Raw genomic sequence first — 24214 nt, forward strand, 5'->3', positions numbered from 1 at the left:
ACAATTATTATTGATTAAAAAAAATATGATAATAATCAAATTTGATATTTTGGTATTTGTTCCATAGATTTTATATTTAGTTGATTCTATAAATGAAATTGATACCTCTAATTTGCAGCTAATATTTGTATGATGAAGTGGGTACCAGTATTTCAACGAGAATACATAAAATGGGTACTTTTATTTGTATATATATTATTTTCAAAATATGGTTTCAGTGTGTCTCATGCGATAACAATTTACTGTCGATCTTTGACGTAAAGCCTTTTATTATTAGATTAACACCTTTGTTTTCGATAACAAAAAATATATTGTTTGCTAAACTAAAGTTATCATTGTGAAAAATCTAAATGCTAAAAGATATAATAAAATTTTACTACAACATCAAATATTCAATGCAATCTAAGAATATATATAAAAAAATATTCCAAATCCGAAAATAAATATTCAAAATGTAATCAGTATTTGAATATTTGGTGAATGCAATTCACCAGTGCCACCACTATATATAATCAAGCCATCTCCCCTGTGATATTCATCTCTCAATACATATCAACCAAAACAACCATCATGATTCTTGATCACAATATCGCTCTTGGTGCAGAGTCCCCTACCAATGAACAAACATGCACTGTGAATCTGAGAGTCTCACAGCTCCTCTGCACCAATTTGATTGATATTCTCGAAACAGATGATGGAAAACTTCAATTAAACTATGATGCAGAACAGAATCATCCATCTTTGCTTCGAACCTTTTCCTTCTCCTTCGATGAGCTCCGACATTCCCTCTGGATTTGCACCAGATGGCTCCGCGATCAGCTCTCCCGAATAATTGTCATGGACTCCGCCACTCGAAAGAAAGTAGGAGACGAAATTGTTGGACGTGCTGCACAATTGGCTTATTTCCGTGAGCGTGAGCAGACGTTAGATTCTGGGTACATGTTTGAGGCCACATTGGAACTGGTGCATTTTCATTTATCCTGTATCGAGAGAGGACGATACGAGGGAGGAGGAGACGGGGGAGAGGAGACGACGTGTTCGGTGTGCTTGGAGGGGCTGGAGGTGGGGAAGGAGTTCAGCAAGCTGCCGTGTTCTCATGTGTTTCATGCCAGCTGTGTTGATTCTTGGTTGGAGAGGAATAATACTTGTCCGAATTGCAGAAATGAACTGGGCTATAGAGATGATACGGAGGAGATGCTGGTGAAGTATTTGAGACGGAATGCGGCTGCTGGAAGATTTCCAGGTGCATGAGGGAGCATACAGGTTGCAGATCGATTATGGGGTTAATTTCGAGATTTTGGTTTTGGAATTTTATTTTTTTTTGATGTTTTAAATCTGATTGGATATTCAAAAGGATAAGGTAGGTCTGACAACTGTGAATTATAAGCTGATGTGGTGAAAGATTCACAGTTTAATAGTTGAAATCTTATGAGGTTTTGTTTTTTGGAAAGATATGGATGAATTATGGACGGATGCCGGTGAAAGATTTACAACTTTATAGTTGAAAATTTTATGATGTTTTTTTTTGGAAAGATATGATAGATTATATGCTTATATGTATGCTTCTATTTTGTTAAACTTATAGATGAATGGAATCAGGGGTAAATTTGTATGTGGTGGATAACATTGATTTTTTTTAGTTTGATTCAATGTTCATAGCTTCATGCATAATCTTATATTAGAAATTTTCTTCCATTATAAGCGCACTTGTCGAAATTACAGTGACCAAATTGAAAAAAAAAAGATGATGGCAGACTATTTGAGATAGAATGCCCCTGCCCGAAGAGTTCCAGGTGCATGACCAAGCATACAGGTTGCATATCGCTTATGGGGTTAATTTTATTAGAGATTTTACTTTTAGTATTTTTTTTTGAATGTTTTAAATCTGATCGGATATTGAGAGGAATAAGGTAGACCCGTTTTGAATTAGACACAACTGTGAATTATATGTTGATGGCTGTAGGAGACTCACATTTCAATAGCTACAATTTTGTGAGATTTTTTTTATAGATATATGTGATTTTATAAATCAAAATAATTTTATAAATTAAGACTTGTTTGAAGAGAAAAACTAAGGTAAAACTTAATTAATCCTTAGAATTTTTTTAAAAAAAATACTTGGCAAAATAAACGAAAGCAACATCGATTACATTACCATCTTTTCTTTTCTTTTTTGTCATAAGACTTCCACGTCAGTGAATCATATCGAAATACAAAACAAAAGGGGTCGGGAAAGCTTTTTTTCATGCAACAAAAACCATCCTATTAATACACTTGTTTAAATTATCATTGTCTAGATGTAAAGTTTTGTATCTAATGACATTTGATCATATTTTGAGTATTTTTTTAAAAAAAATTATTCTTAAATACATGTTATAATCTGAATTTATTTAAAAAAGATATATTTTATTTTAGTAAAATCATTATATTGTTTATGATTCTTGAAGTAATAAATATATTTAGTAACAACAAATATAAATTGGATTAAGATCTTTAATTTTCTCTAAAATTTAATTTTTAAAATTTATAATTATTTTAGTGTAAGAGTGAGATTCATTATTACGGAGTTCGTGTTTTCATGAGAGTGTTAACACTACTTTATTCATATTTATCGTAATTTTGTGGAGGATGGTCTTGAATTATATTAATATGAATATTGTTAATAATATCATAATTTATTTATTTGAAAATTAAAACATAATAAATATTTTATATAATTGTTTCATAAATTAAATTGTTTAAATTTTAAAAAAAAATAATAACAATATAATTTTGTTGGTTGGATAGTCATTACATCACTCATCACAATCGCGTAAGTATTTTTATAGAGGTATAGTGATATGTTGATTAATTAAAAAAATTATATGACGATGATCAAATTTTGGTAATACTGACGTTACATGAAAGAATTATTCATTTATTTGATAACTAGAACATATATATCTTTATAATTTAAAGCTAAAACTTATATAATTTTTGCTTGTCCCTCGTTTATAATCAATTCAATAACAAAGAATATTCAACTACTAGTATGTAGATCCCGAAAAAAAAAAGTTATCAATTAGAAAAATTGAAATGTTAAAAGAATCTATATTATACTATTAAAGACGAAACATTAAAAGTTTGGTCGGTCGGTACTTGGACCGGATTATGAAGCCTTTTTATATAATCAATTATCTTTTTTAACTAAAAATATTATGTTTTTCATATTTTCTAATTAGAAAAACTCAATTTTTTAAAAATAACAATTACAACATACATATAAAAAAAATATTATTATATAATTATCAATATACAACTGATGATATGTTTTATCTAAATATATTAATGTTATTTTTACTTACTCCATGTTATCACTTTAAAAGTAATATCATATATCCATACTATCTATTTATACTATACTATACAATTATTATTATTATTATTATTATTATTATTATTATTATTATTATTATTATTATTATTATTATTATCATTATCATTATTATTATTATTATTATAAAACTGAAATATTAATAATTTCATTGGTTGGTCGAGCTTTAATCAGCCGGTCGGTATTATGATACGGGTCTCCTTAATATATAAAGTGTTCTAATAAACTTTTTTATTATCAATTAAGCCAAAACATTTAAAATTTTGGTTAGTATGATCGGTTTGTATTTCAGTTAGATTTAAATTATCATTGACAAAATTACAAATATTATAAATCATTCGTGCATTACACGGGTTATGAGCTGGTAATACTAAAAAGTCAAATATAAAAAATATTCCGAATCCAAAAATAAATATTCAAAATGTAATCAGTATTTGAATATTTGGTGAATGCAATTCACCAGTGCCACCACTATATATATTCAAGCCATCTCCCCTGTGATATTCATCTATCAAAAAAAATATCAACCAAAACAACCATCATGATTCTTGATCACAATATCTCTCTTGGTGCAGAATCCCCTACCAATGAACAAACATGCACAGTGAATCTGAGAGTCTCACAGCTCCTCTGCACTAATTTGATTGATATTCTCGAAACAGATGATGGAAAACTTCAATTAAACTACGATGCAGAACAGAATCACCCTTCTTTTCTTCGAACCTTCTCGTTTTCTTTTGATGAGCTTCGACATTCCCCCTGGATGTGCACGAGATGGCTCCGCGATCAACTCTCCCGAATACTTGCCATGGACTCCGCCACTCGAAAGAAAGTAGGAGATGAAATTGTTGGACGTGCTGCACAATTGGCTTATTTTCGTGAGCGTGAGCAGACGTTAGATTCTGGGTACATGTTTGAGGCCACACTGGAACTGGTGCATTTCCATTTATCGTGTATCGAGAGAGGACGATACGAGGGAGGAGGAGATGGGGGGAGAAGAGACGACGTGTTCGGTGTGCTTGGAAGGGCTGGAGGAGGGGAAGGAGTTCAGCAAGCTGCCGTGCTCTCATGTATTTCATGCCAGCTGTGTTGATTCTTGAGTGGAGAGGAATAATACTTGTCCGAATTGCAGAAATGAATTGGGATACAGAGATGATACTGAGGAGATGCTGGTAAAATATTTGAGACAGAATGCTGCTGGTGGAAGATTTCCTGGTGCATGAGGGAGCATACAGGTTGCAGATCGATTATGGGGTTAATTTGGAGATTTTAGTTTTGGAATTATTTTTTTCGGTTATGGGGTTAATTTTGAGATTTTGGTTTTGAATTTTTTTTTTTTTGATGTTTTAAATCTGATTGGATATTCGGAAGGATAAGGTAGGTCCGGTTTGAAACAAAGACAACTGTGAATTATAAGCTGATGCCGGTGAAAGATTCACAATCTAATAGTTGAAATTTTATGCAATTTTGTTTTAGAAAGATATGGTTGAATTATATCGGATGTCGGTCAGAGATTTACAATTTTATAGTTGAAAATTTTATGATGTTTTTTTTTGGAAAGATATGATGAATTATATGCTTACATGTATGCTTCTATTTTATTAAACCTATAGATGAATGGAATCAGGGGTAAATTTTTCTGTGTTAGATAACATTGATTTTTTTTTAGTTTGATCCAATGTTCATGGCTTCATGCATAATCTTATATTAGAAATTTTCTTCCTTTATAAGCGCACTTGTCGAAATTAGAGTGACCAAATTGGAAAAAGATGCTAGCAGACTATTTGAGTGCTCCTGCACGAAGAGTTCCGGGTGCATGACCAAGCATACAGGTTGGCTTATGGTTGGTTGGGGTGAATGATTCCGGAAGGAACGGAATGAAAAATGAACTATATTATGGGCAATTGTTAACAAATTTCATTCTTTCCTCCATTCCATTCCTTACATTATATGTTAGAGATCAAACCTTCAATTTGAGATGGAATGCTCCTTCCCCTCCTATCTCTATTATTCCGAGTAATTTTACTCATTTCATTCCATTACATTCTCCCCAACCAAACACAACATAAGAGATTTTAGTTTTCGTTTTTTTTTTTGAATGTTTTAAATCTGATTGGATATTGAGAGGAATAAGGTAGGTCCTATTTTGAATTAAAGACAACTGTGAATTATTTGTTGATGCGAGTGGGAGTTTCACATTTAAATAGCTACAATTTTGTGAGTTTTTTTTTTTTTGATAGATACGAGTGATTTTATAAATCAAAATAATTTTATAAAAAGACTTGTTCGAAGAGAAAAACTAAGGTAGAACTTAATTAATCCTTAGGAATTTAAACAAAAAAGCTTGGCAAAATAAATGAAAGCAACATCGATTACATTACCATCTTTTCTTTTCTTTTTGTCATAAGACTTTCACGTCAGTGAATTGTAATGAAATACAAAACCAAAGAAACCGAAAAAGCTTCTTTTATACATCAAAAAGACAAAAACCATCCTATTAATACACTTATTTACATTATTGTTGTTTAGATGTAAAATTTTGTGTCCAATGACATTTGATCCTATTTTGAGTATTATTTTTTTTAAATTATTCTTAAATACATGTTATAATTTGAATTTATTTCAAAATGATATATTTTATATTAATAAAATCATTATATTATTTAGTAACAACAAATATAAATTGGATGGTACGATCTTTTAGTTTTTTCTAAAATTTAGTTTTTAAAATTTATAATTATATATTTTAGTGTAAGAGTGACCATGATTCATTATCACGGAGTTCGTGTTTTCACGAGAGTGTTAACACCACTTTATTTATGTTTATCGCAATTTTGTGGAGGGTGAGTCTTGAATTATATTAATATGAATATTGTTAATAATATCACTATTTATTTTTTTTTTGAAACACAATATCACTATTTATTTATTTGAAAATATTTTATATAATTGTTTCATAAATTAAATTGTTTAAGTTTTAAAAATTAATATTTGTAACGAGTTTGTGGGATAGTCATTACATCACAATCGCGTAAGTATTTTATAGAGGTATAGTAATATATTGATTAAATAAAAAAATTATATGACGATGATCAAATTTTGGTACTTTGGTAATACTGATGTCACATGAAAAGAATTATTCATTTATTTGATAACTAAAACATAATAAGAATTTATGGAGCTAATTATTTCATAAATTAAATAGTTTGCGTTTAAAAATTAAAATGAATAATTTTGATGACCATATTATTTTGTTGGTCAGATAATCATTTCATTTCAAGAATAAATGAAATTGATATCTTGTAATTTACAGATAATATTTGTATGATTACTGCATAATAAATCCGATAACAAATAATTTCTTGTGGGTTGAATACCGTTGTCGTTGTTAAAATTGAAATGCTAAAAGAAATAATAAAATTATACTAAACAGTTGAATATTAACTGTAATCCAAGTATACATAATAAAAATTCCAAATCAAAATCTAATTATAAAAACTACAATTTACCTGTCACCACTATATATATAATCAAGCATCTCTCTGATATTCATCTATCAAAATAGATTTCTACCAAACATCATCATGATCTTTGATCACAATATCTCTCTTGGTCCAGAATCCGCTACCAAGGAACAAACATGTACTGTGAATCTGAGAATATCACAGCTCGTATGTACTGCTTTGATTGATATAGTCGAAACAGAAGAAGGAAAAAAGGAAACCTTCTCGTTCTCTTTCGATGAGCTTCGACATTCCCCGTGGATGTGCACGGCATGGTTACGAGGGCAACTCAACACAATTGTGCCGGTCATGAACTCTACTATTAGAAAGGAAGTGGGAGATAAAATTGTTGGTCGTGCTGCAGAATTGGCTTACCGACGTGAACGTGAAGGGACGTTAGATTTTGGGTACATATTTGAGGCCACACTAGAGCTGGTGCATTTCCGGTTATCATGTGTCGAGACGGGGCGATACGAGGCGGGAGGAGACGGGGGAGAAGAGACGACGTGTTCGGTGTGCTTGGAAGGGCTGGAGGTGGGGAAGGAGTTCAGCAAGCTGCCGTGCTCTCATATATTCCATACCAGTTGTGTGCAGAGCCGGGCCTGAGGGTGTGCAGAGTGTTCGACGGAACAGGGCCCTAAAATATCAGGGGCACATTTTTTTTATGTAGGTTTATATATATGTATAGTCAAAATGAAAAAAAATAGCTAAAAAAGTAAATTTTATTTTTAAGATTAAAAAATTGTAAATGAAAAAAATATTAAAAAATATTATACACTTCAATAATTTTTAAATGTTATCTTAAATAAGTTATATAAATTCTAAAAAAATACTAATATCATAATCATGTTAATAGAAATAAATACTTGCATTGAAAATAATGGCATTGAAAATTGTAAAAGTTACCCTGCTCTCGAGGTAAAATTCTAATTTAACTGCTAACTTCAATGACTTCATTAAAATTCTACTTATACTATTTTTTTTCTTTCTTAATGACCATATACAATATTATATCATTAAAATAATGATTCAATCTTTAGTAACTAATTTATTTTAAATTATATTTATTTTTAATTTATACATGCATATATATATATATATATATATATATATATATATATATATATATATATATATATTAAATATGAAACAAGTAATTTAAATATAAAATGCATTGAATAATGGGTTTATATAATTTTAAAACAAGTATACCTCCAATATAAATTAAAATTGTTAAAGTTGCTGAAATCATACTTGAGGTCAACAATGTCGCAGGAGAGATTGAATGGATTAGCACCGTTATCCATAGAAAATAGTTTGCTAGAGAAACTAGATTATAAAAATATTATTAGTGATTTTGCTTCAAAAAATGCTAGAAGAACAATTTTCAGATAATTTTATATTATCTATGTACTCTTTTTATTTCTCAACAATTTTCAGTTAATTTTTGTAATATGAAAAAAATATATTATGCACTTTAATTGTGATATGATTTTTACAGTTTTGTGTCAATTTTTATTCTTTCATGTACTTATATTTTTAGACTATTAGAGCAGTATTAGGGCACACTTTTTACATTTTGCACAGGGCACAATAAATCTCAGGCACGGCCCTGGTTGTGTGGATTCTTGGTTGGAGAGAAATAATACTTGTCCAAATTGTAGACAAGAATTGGTCTACAAAGATGATACCGAGAAGATATTGGCAGACTATTTGAGACGGAATGCTGCTGCCTGAAGATTTTCTGGTGCAGTAAATTCCATCGTAAAAAGACCAGTTTGTTGCGGTGACTGGTATTAAAGATTTTTGAGATTTTTGTTTCGATATCTTGAATGTTGCAGTATTTTTTGTTTTTTATTCAACTTTCATGTTTTTTTTATAAGTTAATTTTTATGTTTTGAATCTGATTGAATATTCGGAAGGATAGAGTCTCCTTGCATGACTGGTATATTTCTGTCGTAAAAGGCCAGTTTGTTGTAGTGACTGGTATTAGAGATTTTTGTTTCGGTGTCTTAGTTGTTGCAGTATTCTTTGTTTTTTATTTAATTTTTGTGTTTTGAATCTGATTGAATATTCGGAAGAATAAGGTCCCACTTTGAATTGGAGCCAGCTGTGAATTAAATTCCAATGCATTCACAATTCAATTGTTAGAAATTTTATGTTGGTTTTGTTTGATAATAAGCTTTATATGTTTGTGTCTCTTTTAGTAAACCTAGGGATGAATGGAATTACACAGCATGCTGGTTATATAGCAATTTATGGGGTTGGAGTGGAGATTTTAGTTTGGGTGTATCTTGAATGGTTGCAGCATTTCTTGTTTTCTTTAGTTTTTATGATTTAAATCTGATTATGTTTTCAAAAGAATAAAATCCATTTTGATTCAAAGACAGCTGTAGTTGAAATTCTATGATGTTTTTTTAATTTTTATAAATAGGCTCACTTAGAGGTGAATGGAGTGCAGGGTGACTTTTTTTGAGGTTGATAACATTGATTCTGATTAGTTTGATTAAATGTTTATGCACAAATCTATATTGAAAAATTTGCTTCCATTACAAGCAGGCTTGTCGAAATTGCAGTCCCCCCGAATCGAAAGAAGATGCAATCTTTGATTTAAGAAAACTATTTTCAAAAGCTTTTCTGAATCTTTGGTGATTCCACTAATTATATGGGAATTCCTTTGGATACCTTACATTGTCCTCGATTTAATTATGTAATTCTATGGCAAACAACAACGTTCTTTCTTCAGCATAAAATATTCTCCCTCCGTCCCATATAAGTTTTTAAGGAGCTAGAGCATCTCCGACCCATCAAAACCCTTACTTAAAATTCATCAAATCATACCATAAATAAAAATTATAGATAACGTGTCAAATTTGTTCCACTTCAACCACACATAACCCTGTCTAAAGATATAGCCAACCAATTGATGTTGGCTATATTTGACGACTCACTATAGGCATGTAACAATATATGTAGCAAGATTTCGTATCATTTATTACCATATGATAATATACATTCTATTTATAACAACTTGGAAAAATAACAACTTACTGTTTCTGAAATATAGCCAATCAATATAACCGGTAAGAGCATCTCCAACCATCTAAAACTCTTGGCTAAAAGGTGAGTTGGCTTACTTAAAATAAAAAAAATTAGTCAGCAGCTCCAAAAACTCAACTCCAACCATGCTCACCTGTTGTCTATAAATTTAGCAAACCTCCTATGGATGGCTAAATTTGTCGAACCTCTACAGGTCTGTAAGAAAATCTGTAGGAAGATTGTACATCATTTATTACTATATTGAACTGATATATTCTATTTTAACAATTTAAAATATTAATAACATACTATTTTTAAATTATAGTCAACCAATATAGCCAGTATCATTGAAGCAAAATGTCTTACAGGTTCAGCAAATTTTACATAATGTCTTACAGGTCCAATTTAGCCGACGATTATAGCCAACGCCGTTGGAGATGCTCTAACATCGAAGCAAAATGGCTTACAGCTTCGACAAATTTTACTTAATATCTTACAGGTCCAATTTAACCAACCACTTTTAACCAACACCATTGGATATGCTCTTATATAGGCCAATTTTTAACTAAACATTATGAATTATCTATTCATTATTTTCAAAATCTAAAAGTTGAATATCAAAATAGACTAAATATATTTTTTAGTGATATAATTTTTATTATTTTTCTCAATTTATATAATACATATAAATTTTAGTGAAAATATAGTCAATTTAATTGGTCAACAGTCAAAAAGTCAATTTAATTTCTTTTTTTTGAAGGAAAAAGGTCAGTTTAACTTAAAATGTGTTTTGAACTCAAAACGAATTGAAATCCAACTTGAAATTGCATGTTTAAAAAAGTTACAAGTTCAAATAGCGTTTTAGAATGATCTGACTCTAATATTTTTGGGAAATGATATTTCATGTACCATTCGTTTTGTAAATTGTGAGATAAAAAGTCAACACCCAAATTTTTAAGGGTGGAAAATGGAGAAATTTGTGAAAATAAATAAAATTAGATTAATAGATATAATTAAAAAGTGGGCAAGAGTTATCGTTTTAAAGTTAAACTCACATGTCCTCTGCTACCATTAGCTTTTGCCTTTCACAATTTAACCAATTGGAAAAAAAAAAAAAAAATCTTGATATAAGAGGACAAGAAACGATTCTGGGGAGTAAATAGAATATGCATGAATGACAAAGCCTAATCAATCGCAATATATACTTATAAGCAAAGGGGACAAACAAGAAGAAAAGAACATAAGAAAAACAAAAGTTTTAGAACGCAATCTGAGATAATTTGATTCAGGCAATTTGAGATCTGAAGCACCCGATACATTTGAAAACCAGTTAAAAAAAATTGACTGCAGATAATGCAGTCATAAAAGATATTCCTCAATCATGTTTTCAAGTTAACTCTTCATCTCTCTCTATTTGCAGCTTGTAGAAGTACAAGTGAGGTAGTCGGGGCAAGTTCAGACCATTTCTATAGAGCTTCCATTAGCAGCTGAAAGTCTGAAACAATGAACTCAAAGTGACAGAAGACCTCATCGACAGAAAAGGCCAGAACTTTTCAAAGAACTGTAACTTGACTCAGCATCAGTGCTGCAGGTTGCCAAAGCAGTCAGCTCTAAACTTTCATGCTTGTCGAGAAAAACAAATGGGAGATGCAGAAAGCTGGCTACTTCAATTCTCAGTAAGTAATGAAGCAGATTTGCATATATCACCACGACAGAGGGGACAAATCCTGATTCATTTTGCATGTGAAATTTAAAGGTTAATTTAACATCTTTAAAGAATCTATTCAAAATTTGCTCTATCCATAAGAAGATATATGAGTGAACCTTGAATGGAAAAACAATCAAGGCTTTTCTCTAAACTAGTATACCTGTGGATCTCCTTCAGCCATTTGTCTACACAACTTTTATGAAATTCATGATGGCAGGGTAGTATCCGCACACTATCCCCTTCCTCGTATTCAACAAGGCATATATAACACCTGTCATAATTAAGCAGAGAAAGAATTGGTCACTGATATTTTATATTTAACATCTACTAATTTGTGATATACATTATGACATAAACATGTATGTTTCACCTATATAGAATGGTTTCTACGTAAACTATTCGATTGACTGGTATGAGATTACTGTTCCCTATGGGAGACCCGGAGGCATTTTCTGAATTATAGAGTTCAACTATTTATGTCGATATCTTTAATTAAATATTTACATGAGTTAGATAAAAGGAAATTTTTGTTAAGATTCATCTTTCTGGAGATGCCTATACTAGTATTAAGTAGGTTGTCCACGCCAAACAGTGTAGGAGAACAGATAGACCTTTTGGCAAGTAAACTGAAACTAAGCTCTTTCTTTTCTTGTTATCTATCAAATACCACCAAGACTGTAATTCAACTAATACGTGTCAAATCTTAATTCTGAGCTAGCCACATATTTTATAAGCAGAAAAAACTTAAAGGACTTCAGATATGCTCCTATATACGTTTTTCTCAAATTCTAGTACCACAAAGTCCCAACAAATATAATATTTAAATGGTGTTGCGTTTATAACTCGTACACCACACATGTGATGCAACTGCACTTCATACTTGTAATAGAAAAAAAAAATTCTTATTTCATACTTTCCGGAAACCAATTCCTTGCGACCAAAATAATCTGCAGTTCTACAGTTCCTAATGCATCCCGTTATATATAGTTCAGCTGTAAACAATCTAATGAACCACTAGACCACGCACCATCGAGAAGACAATGACTAGAATCGCAAAGGATATTCCACAACAGAATCAATCAGAAATAGGATAAATTACTTACTGTGCAGCCTCCTCGATCAAGTGCTTATGTGATTTACTGTATACTTTTAAAGGAAGGGAATCTACTGCTTCAATAGGGGCAGGAACAGACCCCAAAGATGATACTGAAGGTCGTGATAAAACTACAGATTGCTGGTGAATCTCATCCAAGACCTGATCAGATGGTGCAGATACATATTAAGTACATTTTAATTGAAGATATATAAATTGCAAGTAAAAACTTTACTTAAGAGTATATCACCTCAAACAAAGCTTCAGCTAGCATAACAATCCGGGAAATGCTAGCCCTGGCATTGGTGTCATCGCTGGAATTGACATTCCTATTATTAAGACGGCACATGCAATGTCCACTCCGATGTTGACCAGACAAAATACAGGCTCTCTCATGTCCGGATAGATTCTCAAAACGACTTCCTAACCGCTGAAGAGCTCGTACCTGAAAGAAGATAAAGAAGATGAGCATATACATAAAAGCGAAAATTCTTAATTAGAAATAAATACCGCATTTATGACTACATATGCATGCATACCTTATTAATCTACTTAATATGTAATGAACTTTATAAAGGACTCTTAAGTTTCTTAATATTTGGTAACTATTTTGTCTGCTCTCAATTTCTTTCCGGAGTACTTCATTTGGAAAAAGACACCTGTCTGCTGTCTAAACCTAATTTTTTTTCAAAAAGGGAGAAAATGAAGGGTGTCAAACAACAAACAATAGATTAACCCCACAACTTGCTTAATCATTTTTAATGGACGAACCTTACAGGGCTGGAGAGAAAGGTGATCCGAGCTTAATAGTGATGCGTCTTTTTGAACCAAACTTCTATACACTTTTTAATTTATTAATGGTATGATATACTTATTGGACAAGGTTGAATTCAATGACAGTGAGCCAATGAAGTGACTGGCGGAAGCTTCATATACTTCAAAGAATTCAGATAGTTTATATACGAAACACAGCTAGGAGATGACAGCGATTCAGGTAAGCATACAAGGAGATGGTCTTGGATATTTTTTAAATTTGGAAAGGGAGTATCAACCTGATTAGGAAAAGGGAAAAAAGAAGGGATGATCAAGAATTCCCATGAACTTCAGTTGTAAATCAACGAGTTTTATTTATACCTAACAGCTCTTTTTAAGGTATTGTGCAGAACTTCTTAATTTATCTGTAAAATCAAATGCAGAATCGGAAATTTTATTTCATGACACATAGAAACTGGTACAAATGGGATATTTATTACAAAATTTAGAAAATACTATCCTTGACCTATAAAGGTCTACATACAATTTTCACATAGGCCCATATACAGTTTTGTAGTGTTATAGTTCAAGTTCTTAGAATGAAATAATAAAATAGAGCTTCTCTAGTTAGTCTCATCCTCCCAAATATTTGTATACTGATGTAAAACATCATCATGCAATTATATGAATATATAATGTAGGTTCTATTATGAAAGAAATTAGATACATACCATCTTATGATTTGATATATTATGCGTGTATTTGTTATATAATAGTATATCATACACATGTGATCTTAGGTATACATCTGAGCATCTTTTAAAGCACGGTCAATATACTTACTTCACATTCTCAAATTAGATTCATTAGGACTTTGACATGAACATTCAGTAACGATGAAAATAGTTGAAACTTGAAAGCTTGCAGGCATTAATTATATACAGAATAGAGTATTAGTGACTTCAGAGATAACACAAACCTGAGATCTTATTCTCCTCCTTCGTTCAAGAAAATTTGATCTATGTTCCAAGAGATCGCGGTATCTTCCTTCTCTTCCTCGGGAGCTTTCTACTCCATAATCAGGAATATCGTTTGATGAGCTAGACATATTGGACGGTGCAAAGCCAGACGGGGTCGATAGCACATAAGTGTTCTCCTCTGGTTCCACTATCCCCGCTTCAACACCATGAACAGGGTCTCTCACTTCCCTTTCTTGTTCTAACGGACAAAAGCTTAAATCAGGAAAGTATGACCTACGAAGAACTCTGTCACGAAGTCTTCCAACACTAAGAGTTCTGCTAAATCTAACATTGCGTTCCACAGGCTCTCTAGCTCCACTACGCCTATCATTTAGTCGTGTGTCAGTATCCTCTGCGTCATTATGATTTCTTGGAGAATGTAAACCTAATCCAAAGTTGATATTATCAGTATCTTGAGCAGGCAATATTTGATTACCTTGTGTTGAATAATTTGAAAATGAGTTACCTGAATCAGATTCTTCATGTGGTCTGGAAGTTCTATTAATTAAACATGCTGGAGGCACGTCAAAAACTTGACCACTCCCGTTTCTGTCGATCAAATTATTACCAGAACCCCTGCCTAAATGAAGCTCTTCTTCATTATTATGTACAGACCTATTATGTACAGTTAAGCTTGTTGAAGGCATAAGATACGGTGTAGAAGCCCCTAAACTGCTTGCTCTATTTAGCCTAAAGCTTACATTCCCCGAAAAGAAACTAAATCGAGAAAGAAAACGACTAGAAAAATTCAACGAACGAGACGAGAAAGCTCGGGACGATGTACTACCACCTCTAGACACAGTATCAGAAAGATTAGATTGACCCCAGTCATCGAGCTCAACATTCGTGGATGCACTGGGCATTTCGCCAGACTGCTCACTTTTATCCTCTTCATAACATTCAGGAATCACAATCTCAGGTTCCGACTTATTCGGGTTTGCACATGGCATATCGTCAACATTCTCATTTGCCGGATGTTCCGTTATCTGAAGAAGAATAACACACATTAATCAGAATTTCCTAATCAATACATAGCCCACATTGTCAATAAATTCAAATTCAAGTTAAACTTCACAAACTAAGTAAAGTTATTAATAACATTCCACAAACAACAAAACCTATTTATTCAACCGATAGAAGTCGATTACAAAAATTAAAATTGAGGGTCTCAACAATCAAACCCTTGACCGCTCATTACAAAACTACAGCTCCCTAATTCCACATACACACACTATCTAGGGTTTTTATCAAATACAAAAAATATAATGTAGGTGATTTTCAGTAACCTAACAAAGTGAATTACAATTTATAACAATCAAACAAATATATGCAATAAGAAATTAAATAAAATTAAAATAAATAAAAAAGGACCTGGTCTTGGTGATAAGATCCGAGGCAAGAGGAGTGAAAATAATGTCTGGCCTTAGCCTTGCTGCTTTTTGATCGGATGACGCCGGACGACGACGACGACGAGGAGTCCGGCGATTTGCTACTGCTGGATCCCATTTATTATTTGTTTATTAATTGATACACATTTTCATGATTTGAGATCTGATGATGAGGAAAATATTCAAGGAGAGAGAGAGAGAGAGGTTGATTTTTGATTAAGGGGGCATTTGCATTTGGGGGGAGAGAGAGAGAGAGAGAGAGAGAGAGAGAGAGAGAGAGAGAGAGAGAGAGAGAGATGGTGGTGAGTGTTTTGTGCCCTCAATTTAGGAGGAGCCTCTCTACGAGATTCAAATTACAACTTGCTCACTGCTCAGACAGCAACGCTGCCCGTTTATGTACGTATATACCCACATTATTGTGAAAGTGTATTATAATATTTATGATTTGTTTATATTTCTTTTAATTTTTTATATTTTCAAGAAATATATATAATAAATTTTATGATATAAAAATTACTTTTATTGATATATTTATAAAGAATATTTTCGTGAAGGGTTGTGCAAAACTGGAATAAAATTGAATAACTGAACCAAATCGTATAATTTCTGTAATATTCGGTTCAATTTTTACTAAAAATTTTAGTTATTTCGGTTTTTCGATTTAAACGAATCTAAGTTCATCTTTGTCTCGGTTGTTAAAAAAATAATTTTGATATTATTTAAAGTATTATATATGATATTTGCATAGGGTGGAATCTATAAAAAAAACTACTTTTTGTTGGAGACTACAGATACATATAATATGTTGTTCTTATAATATCTTGTTCTTATAATCATCGAGATGTTCAATAAATTTGTAATTTTTATATGGCTTTTTCCGTTCATATATAATAGTTATAGAAATATAAAAATAGAATATTGATGACTGAAATCTAAAATGCCTAATCCAAAATTAGAACAGCAAGCTATTTTAGATTATGGGGGTGTTTGTTTCCGGCTTAAAAGCCCGGCTTCTAATTTATAAGTTAGAAGCACTTAGTTGTACCGTTTGTGTAAAAAGTCAAGATGCACTTATAAAAAGCTAGGAATGCTAGCTTTTGTTTCAGGACTTCTGCTTATTTCTCAAACACTTTAATCACTTATAACTTTTACTTTGCTTCTAACTTCTACTCCACTTTTTTATTTTAAGCAAGAAGCACTTATTTTAAACTCACCCAAACAGCCCACTTCTACTCCACTTCGTAGTATTACTTTGGTCTCTCCATTAAATTTTTGGAATTTATCAAAACTATAACTTTTTCATATTTTTTTGCATTTTTATTATCTTTTAAAAATATTTGTAAAAATACAATTTTTTTAAAAAAAAAATTTGCAAAATGCGATCTGCAACTAGATATAACCAGATACAAATTCAGCTAATTCGCCCCGCAAAGGTTGCATCCGGTTGCAATTACAGTTACATATGGTAGCAACAGGCTGCATTTAATATTTTTTGCAAATATTTTAAAAAATTTGAAATTTTTGTAAAATATTTAAAAAGGATGTAGTACTTTTACAAAAAATGTTTTGGACTTGGTTATTTATGAAAAAACCTCTTTTATTTATAATATTCTAAAATATTAATCACTCACTACTTTTAAAATATAGACAATCAAGATTAGCAATACCATGGAAGCATTTATAATATTCGCTTTTCTTGTATTGAGATAAAATTATAATTGGATATGAAAAGATTCTGACGCGGGCTCTGGTTACACATTTCCTCGAACATTCTGTCAGTGTAACTAGGACAAACACATTATGCAATTAATCTGAGCCTCATTGCAACTCTATTATTCCTTTCTGGAACAGATACACAAGAAATTCTTCTTAGTATAACATGTTGTAATGTCTGGGAGCCGACAATGAGGAGGGGGGTGAACATATATTCTCTGATAGGATCAAATCCATCAACATTCCATTAAGGAGCAAATCCATGTGGACAGAGTATATACAATATGCATACAGGGAACACACAACATAGGACAAATAGATGCCAGTTCCATGCTCAAACAAAATGTACATTCTAAAATTACTTAATAAACTGATAATTGATCCTTAATTGAAATCCCAGGTACGACAACAGAACAGCAGAACATGCTTCTTTAGCCATAATAGTCGTAGTATTCATCTTGTCACCATAAATTCTAGAGAAGGAACCACAATGCCTATACCATCTAGGAATTCCTTCCGAACACTTCATTTCAGCTTATAGTCAGAGCATATCGCGTCGACACCCCGATAGATTCACACCAGAATTTACGGGAAAAGTAGATACTTTGACTAACACAATATTGGAAACCGGTTTATTTATCAAGGGTGGCACAGTTTTAAATATAACAAATTTTATAATTTTGGCAGTTATCCTACTCCCGTACGTGATGCATAACGTTACAACTTACAAAGCATATTGGAAAAAAAAATGTATTTGTCTATAAAATCCTTTGGTTAAAACTAGTTAACGGACATCAAGCTTTGTATCACGCACAAGGCCCTGTTATAGTTGATTATAGTACTCTGAGAATAGATTGTTTACTATGCAAGGTAAAACATTATGCAACAGAAACAAATAAACTCACAACTTATCAAATAATGAACAACCTCCAGTAAAAGCGGAAACAATTTAAAGATACTCATCATTCTTAATGTAAATCATCGGCACTAAGAAAGGTTGTAACATATTACCAAAGCCTAAGGTTAGATGACTCTCCAAGTGATCTACAACCAAAACGTACTATCTCCGAAAATCAGTTAAAGATTTTTTCGGCCCAATTGCCAAGACAATTGATCAACAGCAACCATCGCACGAGACGCTGAGGCAATAGAACCATCATATCTGTAGCATACAGAGACAGTTCAAATATTAAGGTCGCTTATAAAATAGATGAGAAAGTAATATATTCAAAAGATCAATATATATATATATATATATATATGGCCGTGCTCCGTGGAGAACATTTTTAGCGTGAGAACACTTAACAGAACACTATTGTTCTGTTGCAGAACAATATAACATTCAGAAAATGAAATTTTTCCAAAACAATTGTTCAGCACTTTCTAAGAAGTGCATAACAATTGTTCTCACTGTTCTCACAAACAAAATGTTCTCACCTGAATCACTGTCTATATATATATATACTCTCCATGTCGGGTGAAGGCCCTAATTATCTGTTTTTAAATAAGATAGGACCAAGATACTTTAAGTCGGAAGTTTGGCCCAAACTACCAACCAGACACGCTATACGAAATAACGTATCCTTGAAGATATGCCGCAGATGAAACAAAGTATATGCAAGACACAACAATGTATAGAGCATATCATTCAGTTCTAACCCCAGATATAAGGTCATCCTCAAACAGCATATGGATGCATCACTGTATCCACTATCAATTCAAAATAGCTCACTCTTTACATTTCTCTCACAAATAAGATAAGATTGCGTTTGAGAACATGTATTTTATTTCAAATTTTGGATTTCAAATGACATGATTTGAAGTGTCATTTTAAATTCTCAGCTTTATACTAGTTGGATATGGTATCGAGCATGTCCGGTGATACTTATTTTCGAAAAATGAGGACTTATTTATGGAAAAAAAAATTATATTTACATAACTTTTTTATAATTAAGTATGTAACAAGCGTTTAATATTCCATATTTGCATAAATAAGTCACTTATTTCTATAAAAAAAAGTACATATTATATGTACTTATTTCAGAAATAGAACCGTAATGTGTTTAGGTTTGTGTGATGATATGATTAAAGATATGATAATAGTTTACTAATTTTAGAAAGTTTTGAAATGCAAACAATTAGGAAGGACATATAAAAACTGGAAAACGTAAAGAATTGGTTGGCAGTTGGGACGGAGGGAGTATAAGTTAACATATTGCCCGTCATTACTTACAATGCCACAAGGAGGAATGCCGCTGTTTGCATCACAATGGCACCTTCACCAGCATGATTTGACGTGTTCATGCATCTTGCAGAAAACCAGTTTTCAAATATTGACGTTACAACATCTGTTTCATTGTCATATACAACTTCAAACGATTAGAGATCACAAAAGCGTAAATTGTCCCCATGATATCCATCTATCTACAAAACATGGTGGCTGACCACTTTCCTCACAAGACCCTTACTATAGAAAGATGGCTATATGAATTCATGATGGTCTATGATAAACTGACTGAAGTCTTATGATGGTTAAGTTTTGATACTAAGATCCCCCAACCAAGACAATAAAATTTTTGTGCAGTAGAAAAACTTACATTGATTTGACTCAATATAGAAGCTCTCACTCTGAAGATTATTCCGTTTGATAAAGTTAATAAATTGACTCAACTCAACTGGATCTGCTTTTATTCCTTCTTGTTCTTCACTACAAGATTAAGCCAAGCTTTAACTTTGAGCTCTTAACCAATATATGCGCATTGTGAAAGGCAAAGTAGAAACATCATTCAACATTTCCCACATATACTTGCTGAGATAAAAGTAGCACCTCGTTAATCTGCTACTACGTTGAAACATAATTTTATCATGTGAAAAAAGATGCTATATGCAAAAAGTATTATTAGTTGAACACATTACGATTGTGATGATGATTACTTCTAATAGTAAGAGCAAGTCCGATATCATATGCAAAATTGTTGAGATTAATAATTCAAACTTATTTGAATTGTTTTAAAATTATTTAAATTTTTAGCTATTGGGTAACTCGAATTAGTTAGAGATTAGAATGAATAAGTTAGTAGTGATAAGTATTTTGAAGTCCCATCTATTAGGGATGGTTATCCTTATGTGTTAGCCTATAAAATGCAATTTCATGTATTCAGAATATATATGAGATCATAAAAATCATTTTTCTCAGCATAACATTTTGTTCTTTTTCTCTCAATTAAAAACCAACAAAAATGACTACAGCCATTGCTAATATATCTTGGTGCTAAAATGGAACTTGTACTCCAATGCTCCTTGCAAATTGCAACCAACTGATTCCATATTTAACCGACAATTTATCCAACTCTTCCAGCTTCCATTTAAAGTGGGCCAACTTGCATTCCGTATCTAGTAATTGATTGATGATATGGCAAGGATGCATACATCCATCCTTAGTTTCAAATTTGGAATCAAAAATGTAAGCATTTTTGCAATTGAGTATGCAATTACTTTCTGGTGGTTATTTTCTTGTATTTGGTTTCAAATAATAGTAATAGTAATGCAACCAAGCATAGTATTGCATTGGAATTGCTCCAACAATACCAATGTTTTTATCAGGTAAAATATTTGCATATTAGTAACAATTACATACAAATCACTTACAAACTCTGAGAAATTTCTATGGCAAGTCAGCCATAAGACCATTTAAATTTTATTTTAAACAAGGGGGTGAGTGTGTAATATAACGTACATCCAATCTGAGTATTCATCTTCACAATCCTAAGAATATATAAGAATATCATATAGCCATATCGACTTACGAAGCCTTGTAGTTAATTAAACATTACCTTGATCTCCTACTAATACTTCATATTCTTTGTTGGCCCTGGTAGGGGTCAAATAATCCGTTTTAGACCTTTTAAGATGTGTAATTTAATGTTTTAAGCCGGAATAAAGGATGATTGAGGCATGGCATACATATACTCCGATAAGCTAATACCCTGTTTAGTTAACAGTGACAATGTGACAGTATGGGGCAAATATGCAAACAGTGTACTTGTGTACTGGGTACACAGACTATAGTACTAACTGCTACTCCCACTGTCGCATGTGAAAACGAAACACACATGAAACATTCAGACAAGAATATCATAAAAAATATCTCGCTGAAGAGATCTATTTAAATATGACAGGAGGTTTCCCAAGACTCTAAGCCTTTGTGGGTCGAAGTTCAACAGGGCTTTCCTATTCTCCAAGTCATCATCATACTTAATTAAAATTTAGCATTTCCTTATTACTTACAGCTTTGACAGCATCAAAATTACAATATGTATAGGAATACTTAGAAATACTTTATTAATCTTCTTTCTCATATAAAACCATAGGGCAGTCCACGAATTTATAATTAGCAAAAAAAAAAAAAAAAACTGATGCACTATAAACAAAATATAAAACCCTTGGAGGTGTTAAATGCATTTTGTCTAATGTTAGGAAAGCAACACTATAAATATAGCTTACTATCTCACATGGTCGACAATAAGCGAGAAGGCCCAGTTGGATCATAGTTAACAAGCATAGCAGCTTTCAATGCCTGACCTAAAATTCAATGTATAAAGCTTACTCATATACACATATTCACAAAAACTAAAGTAAAAGTTGTATATATAAACGCCTCATATAAGCTCACCAGAAGAGCCTACACAGTGCGATGCCCACTTGTCCCAGGTTCTACTCACAAAAGTACGGTCCATTTCTTTTAAAACTGCAAAACGTACAGGGAAAGTCTGTTAATATCTACACAAGCTAGCTAGAGTTAAATATTCTAATCATCAATCAAGATGTCATTTCTTTTTAACTAAAAAGTCACAGTTTATTTTTTGACTAGGGCCCTTCCTGTTATGTACCACATTGTGCTACTAATTCCAACAATCGAAATCGATACCATTTGCTCAGTTTGGGAAACAAAAGTCATTAAAAAGGAGATATACAGTACGAAGAATCTAATCCACATATATTTTCACCAATTTTATAGCTTAGGTAGATGCATAACAAAGAACTTAAAATCTCAGTTCAATATAGACACACATATGTACAATATATACATACATATATATGATATATGTAATACTCCATAAAATAGTTAAACTGTAACATACTAAACAAACATATTAACGAGATCTACTCACCTTAAAATCTAAAGAACTGAGATCAAGTAGTCATTATAATCCAAATCCCTCAAAAACTGGAACTGATACTCAAATCATTTAGTGCACCAGCCGACCCAGGCCCAAATGACTCCCCCCACAAGCATACTTGATCACACAAATCGAATGTGTGTTGTAGTAATATTCAGTATAATGGATCCAATAACGCATCATAATATAGTATAAATGGTCCACATTCGGCTTTCTTTACAGGTTATGAAACGGGTCAATGCATCTTCAAATGGTATTAGCTTCAACGCTAATCATCTCTTTCTGGGGTAATGCAAATTGCTTTGAAATTTATATTGAATGTTGGTCTGCATTTATATTCCTTAACAGGGCAATAATCAAAAATATTAGCCTAATTACAGCTTCAAGTTACAAAATTCCCAAAAATTCTCATAGGCATTTCATCAAACATTCTCAGTGCACTATATTATAAAGGTGCCAAAAGCCTTATATCAAAAGAGCAGTTCAAATGCACATGTGTATGTGTTATATATGTGGATATCGAAGATTACCTTGGGGCCTGGAGAACTGGCGGCAGGGAGAGAAGTGACGATTTTGATTTCCTTGATTCCTGATCTAAAACATGAAATGTGTTCGGTTAGTATAGAGTTCGACTCCGAGTGAGTCCGAGGAGAGTTAGATAATGGAATTTGATCTAAATATTACATTGAGATATAAGTTACTTTTTCTAAATTGAAGTTGTTTGAGTTAAAAAAATATTGTGAACTTAACTTATCGAACTCCACCCAGTTAGGAGCATTTTCAAGAGACTTACAGAATATTATTAACAAAATTAATATAATATAAGACTCCTGATTATTAATATTGTGATAATTTTTTTATTATTTTTGATATTTATTTCCTATTTATCTTTTAATATCATTTGAAGGAAAGCAAGAGATAGAATTATAGAAGTTACCATAAAATATAATATTTTTTTAAGCTAAATGAAATATATCATTATTGTTCATTTTAGATTAAAATATTATATAAACATGCTTAGAAATTCAAAACATTGTATCGTTTAACATTACATGAATTTAGAGTTTTATTCAAAATAATATTTTAAAACATTTTTTCACAATAATATTTAGAACCTTGTTCCTCAAGTGAGAAATTGTTACATTTGATCATATATATTCAGAGCAAGTTCATCATGTTAATTATATGAATCGTCTCAAATTTTCTGACCATTACTTATTTTTAGGTAATCTCTAGTTATTAAGTATTCAATATTTATAAATAAAAAATTCATCTATCTCTTTCTTTTTGACTTCCTCCCATTTCTCACCTTCTTTCTCTCAAATTTATTATTAAAATAATAATTGAAAATAGAAAAAGAGATTACTATTGAAGTTGACGTTAAAAATAATTCTCTGAATCACATGAACCTCCTAAATTATTACTCCCTCTATTCGCGTGGTTAT

General features: G+C 31.7%; 2 protein-coding genes across 3 annotated transcripts; both read right to left on the reverse strand.

The window, feature by feature from the left end:
- Positions 1-11156: 11156 nt before the first annotated feature.
- Positions 11157-16252, reverse strand: LOC108200430 (uncharacterized). The gene is made up of 7 exons (XM_017368570.2): positions 15860-16252; positions 14955-15474; positions 14449-14873; positions 12967-13161; positions 12727-12878; positions 11784-11894; positions 11157-11642 (listed from the first exon to the last, which is right to left on the reverse strand). Exons 1-7 carry the CDS (start codon positions 15992-15994, stop codon positions 11582-11584), a joined length of 1599 nt encoding a protein of 532 aa, XP_017224059.1. The 5' UTR covers positions 15995-16252; the 3' UTR covers positions 11157-11581.
- A 2225-nt stretch (positions 16253-18477) lies between these two features.
- LOC108200889 (uncharacterized) lies at positions 18478-23552 on the reverse strand. 2 transcript variants are annotated; one of them, XM_064083951.1, is made up of 7 exons: positions 23300-23552; positions 22761-23109; positions 22262-22336; positions 22101-22170; positions 20187-20296; positions 19823-19937; positions 18478-18751 (listed from the first exon to the last, which is right to left on the reverse strand). In XM_064083951.1, the coding sequence occupies exons 3-7, from the start codon at positions 22323-22325 to the stop codon at positions 18667-18669; spliced, it is 444 nt and encodes a 147-aa protein (XP_063940021.1). In that variant the 5' UTR covers positions 22326-22336; positions 22761-23109; positions 23300-23552; the 3' UTR covers positions 18478-18666. The 2 variants fall into 2 exon arrangements, with proteins under 2 accessions (XP_063940021.1, XP_017224645.1); XM_017369156.2 differs by lacking the exon at positions 22761-23109 and having other exon boundaries at positions 23300-23549.
- Between the last annotated feature and the right edge of the window lie 662 nt (positions 23553-24214).

This window comes from Daucus carota, chromosome 9 (genome assembly GCF_001625215.2).
Source record: "Daucus carota subsp. sativus chromosome 9, DH1 v3.0, whole genome shotgun sequence".
Taxonomy (NCBI): domain Eukaryota; kingdom Viridiplantae; phylum Streptophyta; class Magnoliopsida; order Apiales; family Apiaceae; genus Daucus; species Daucus carota.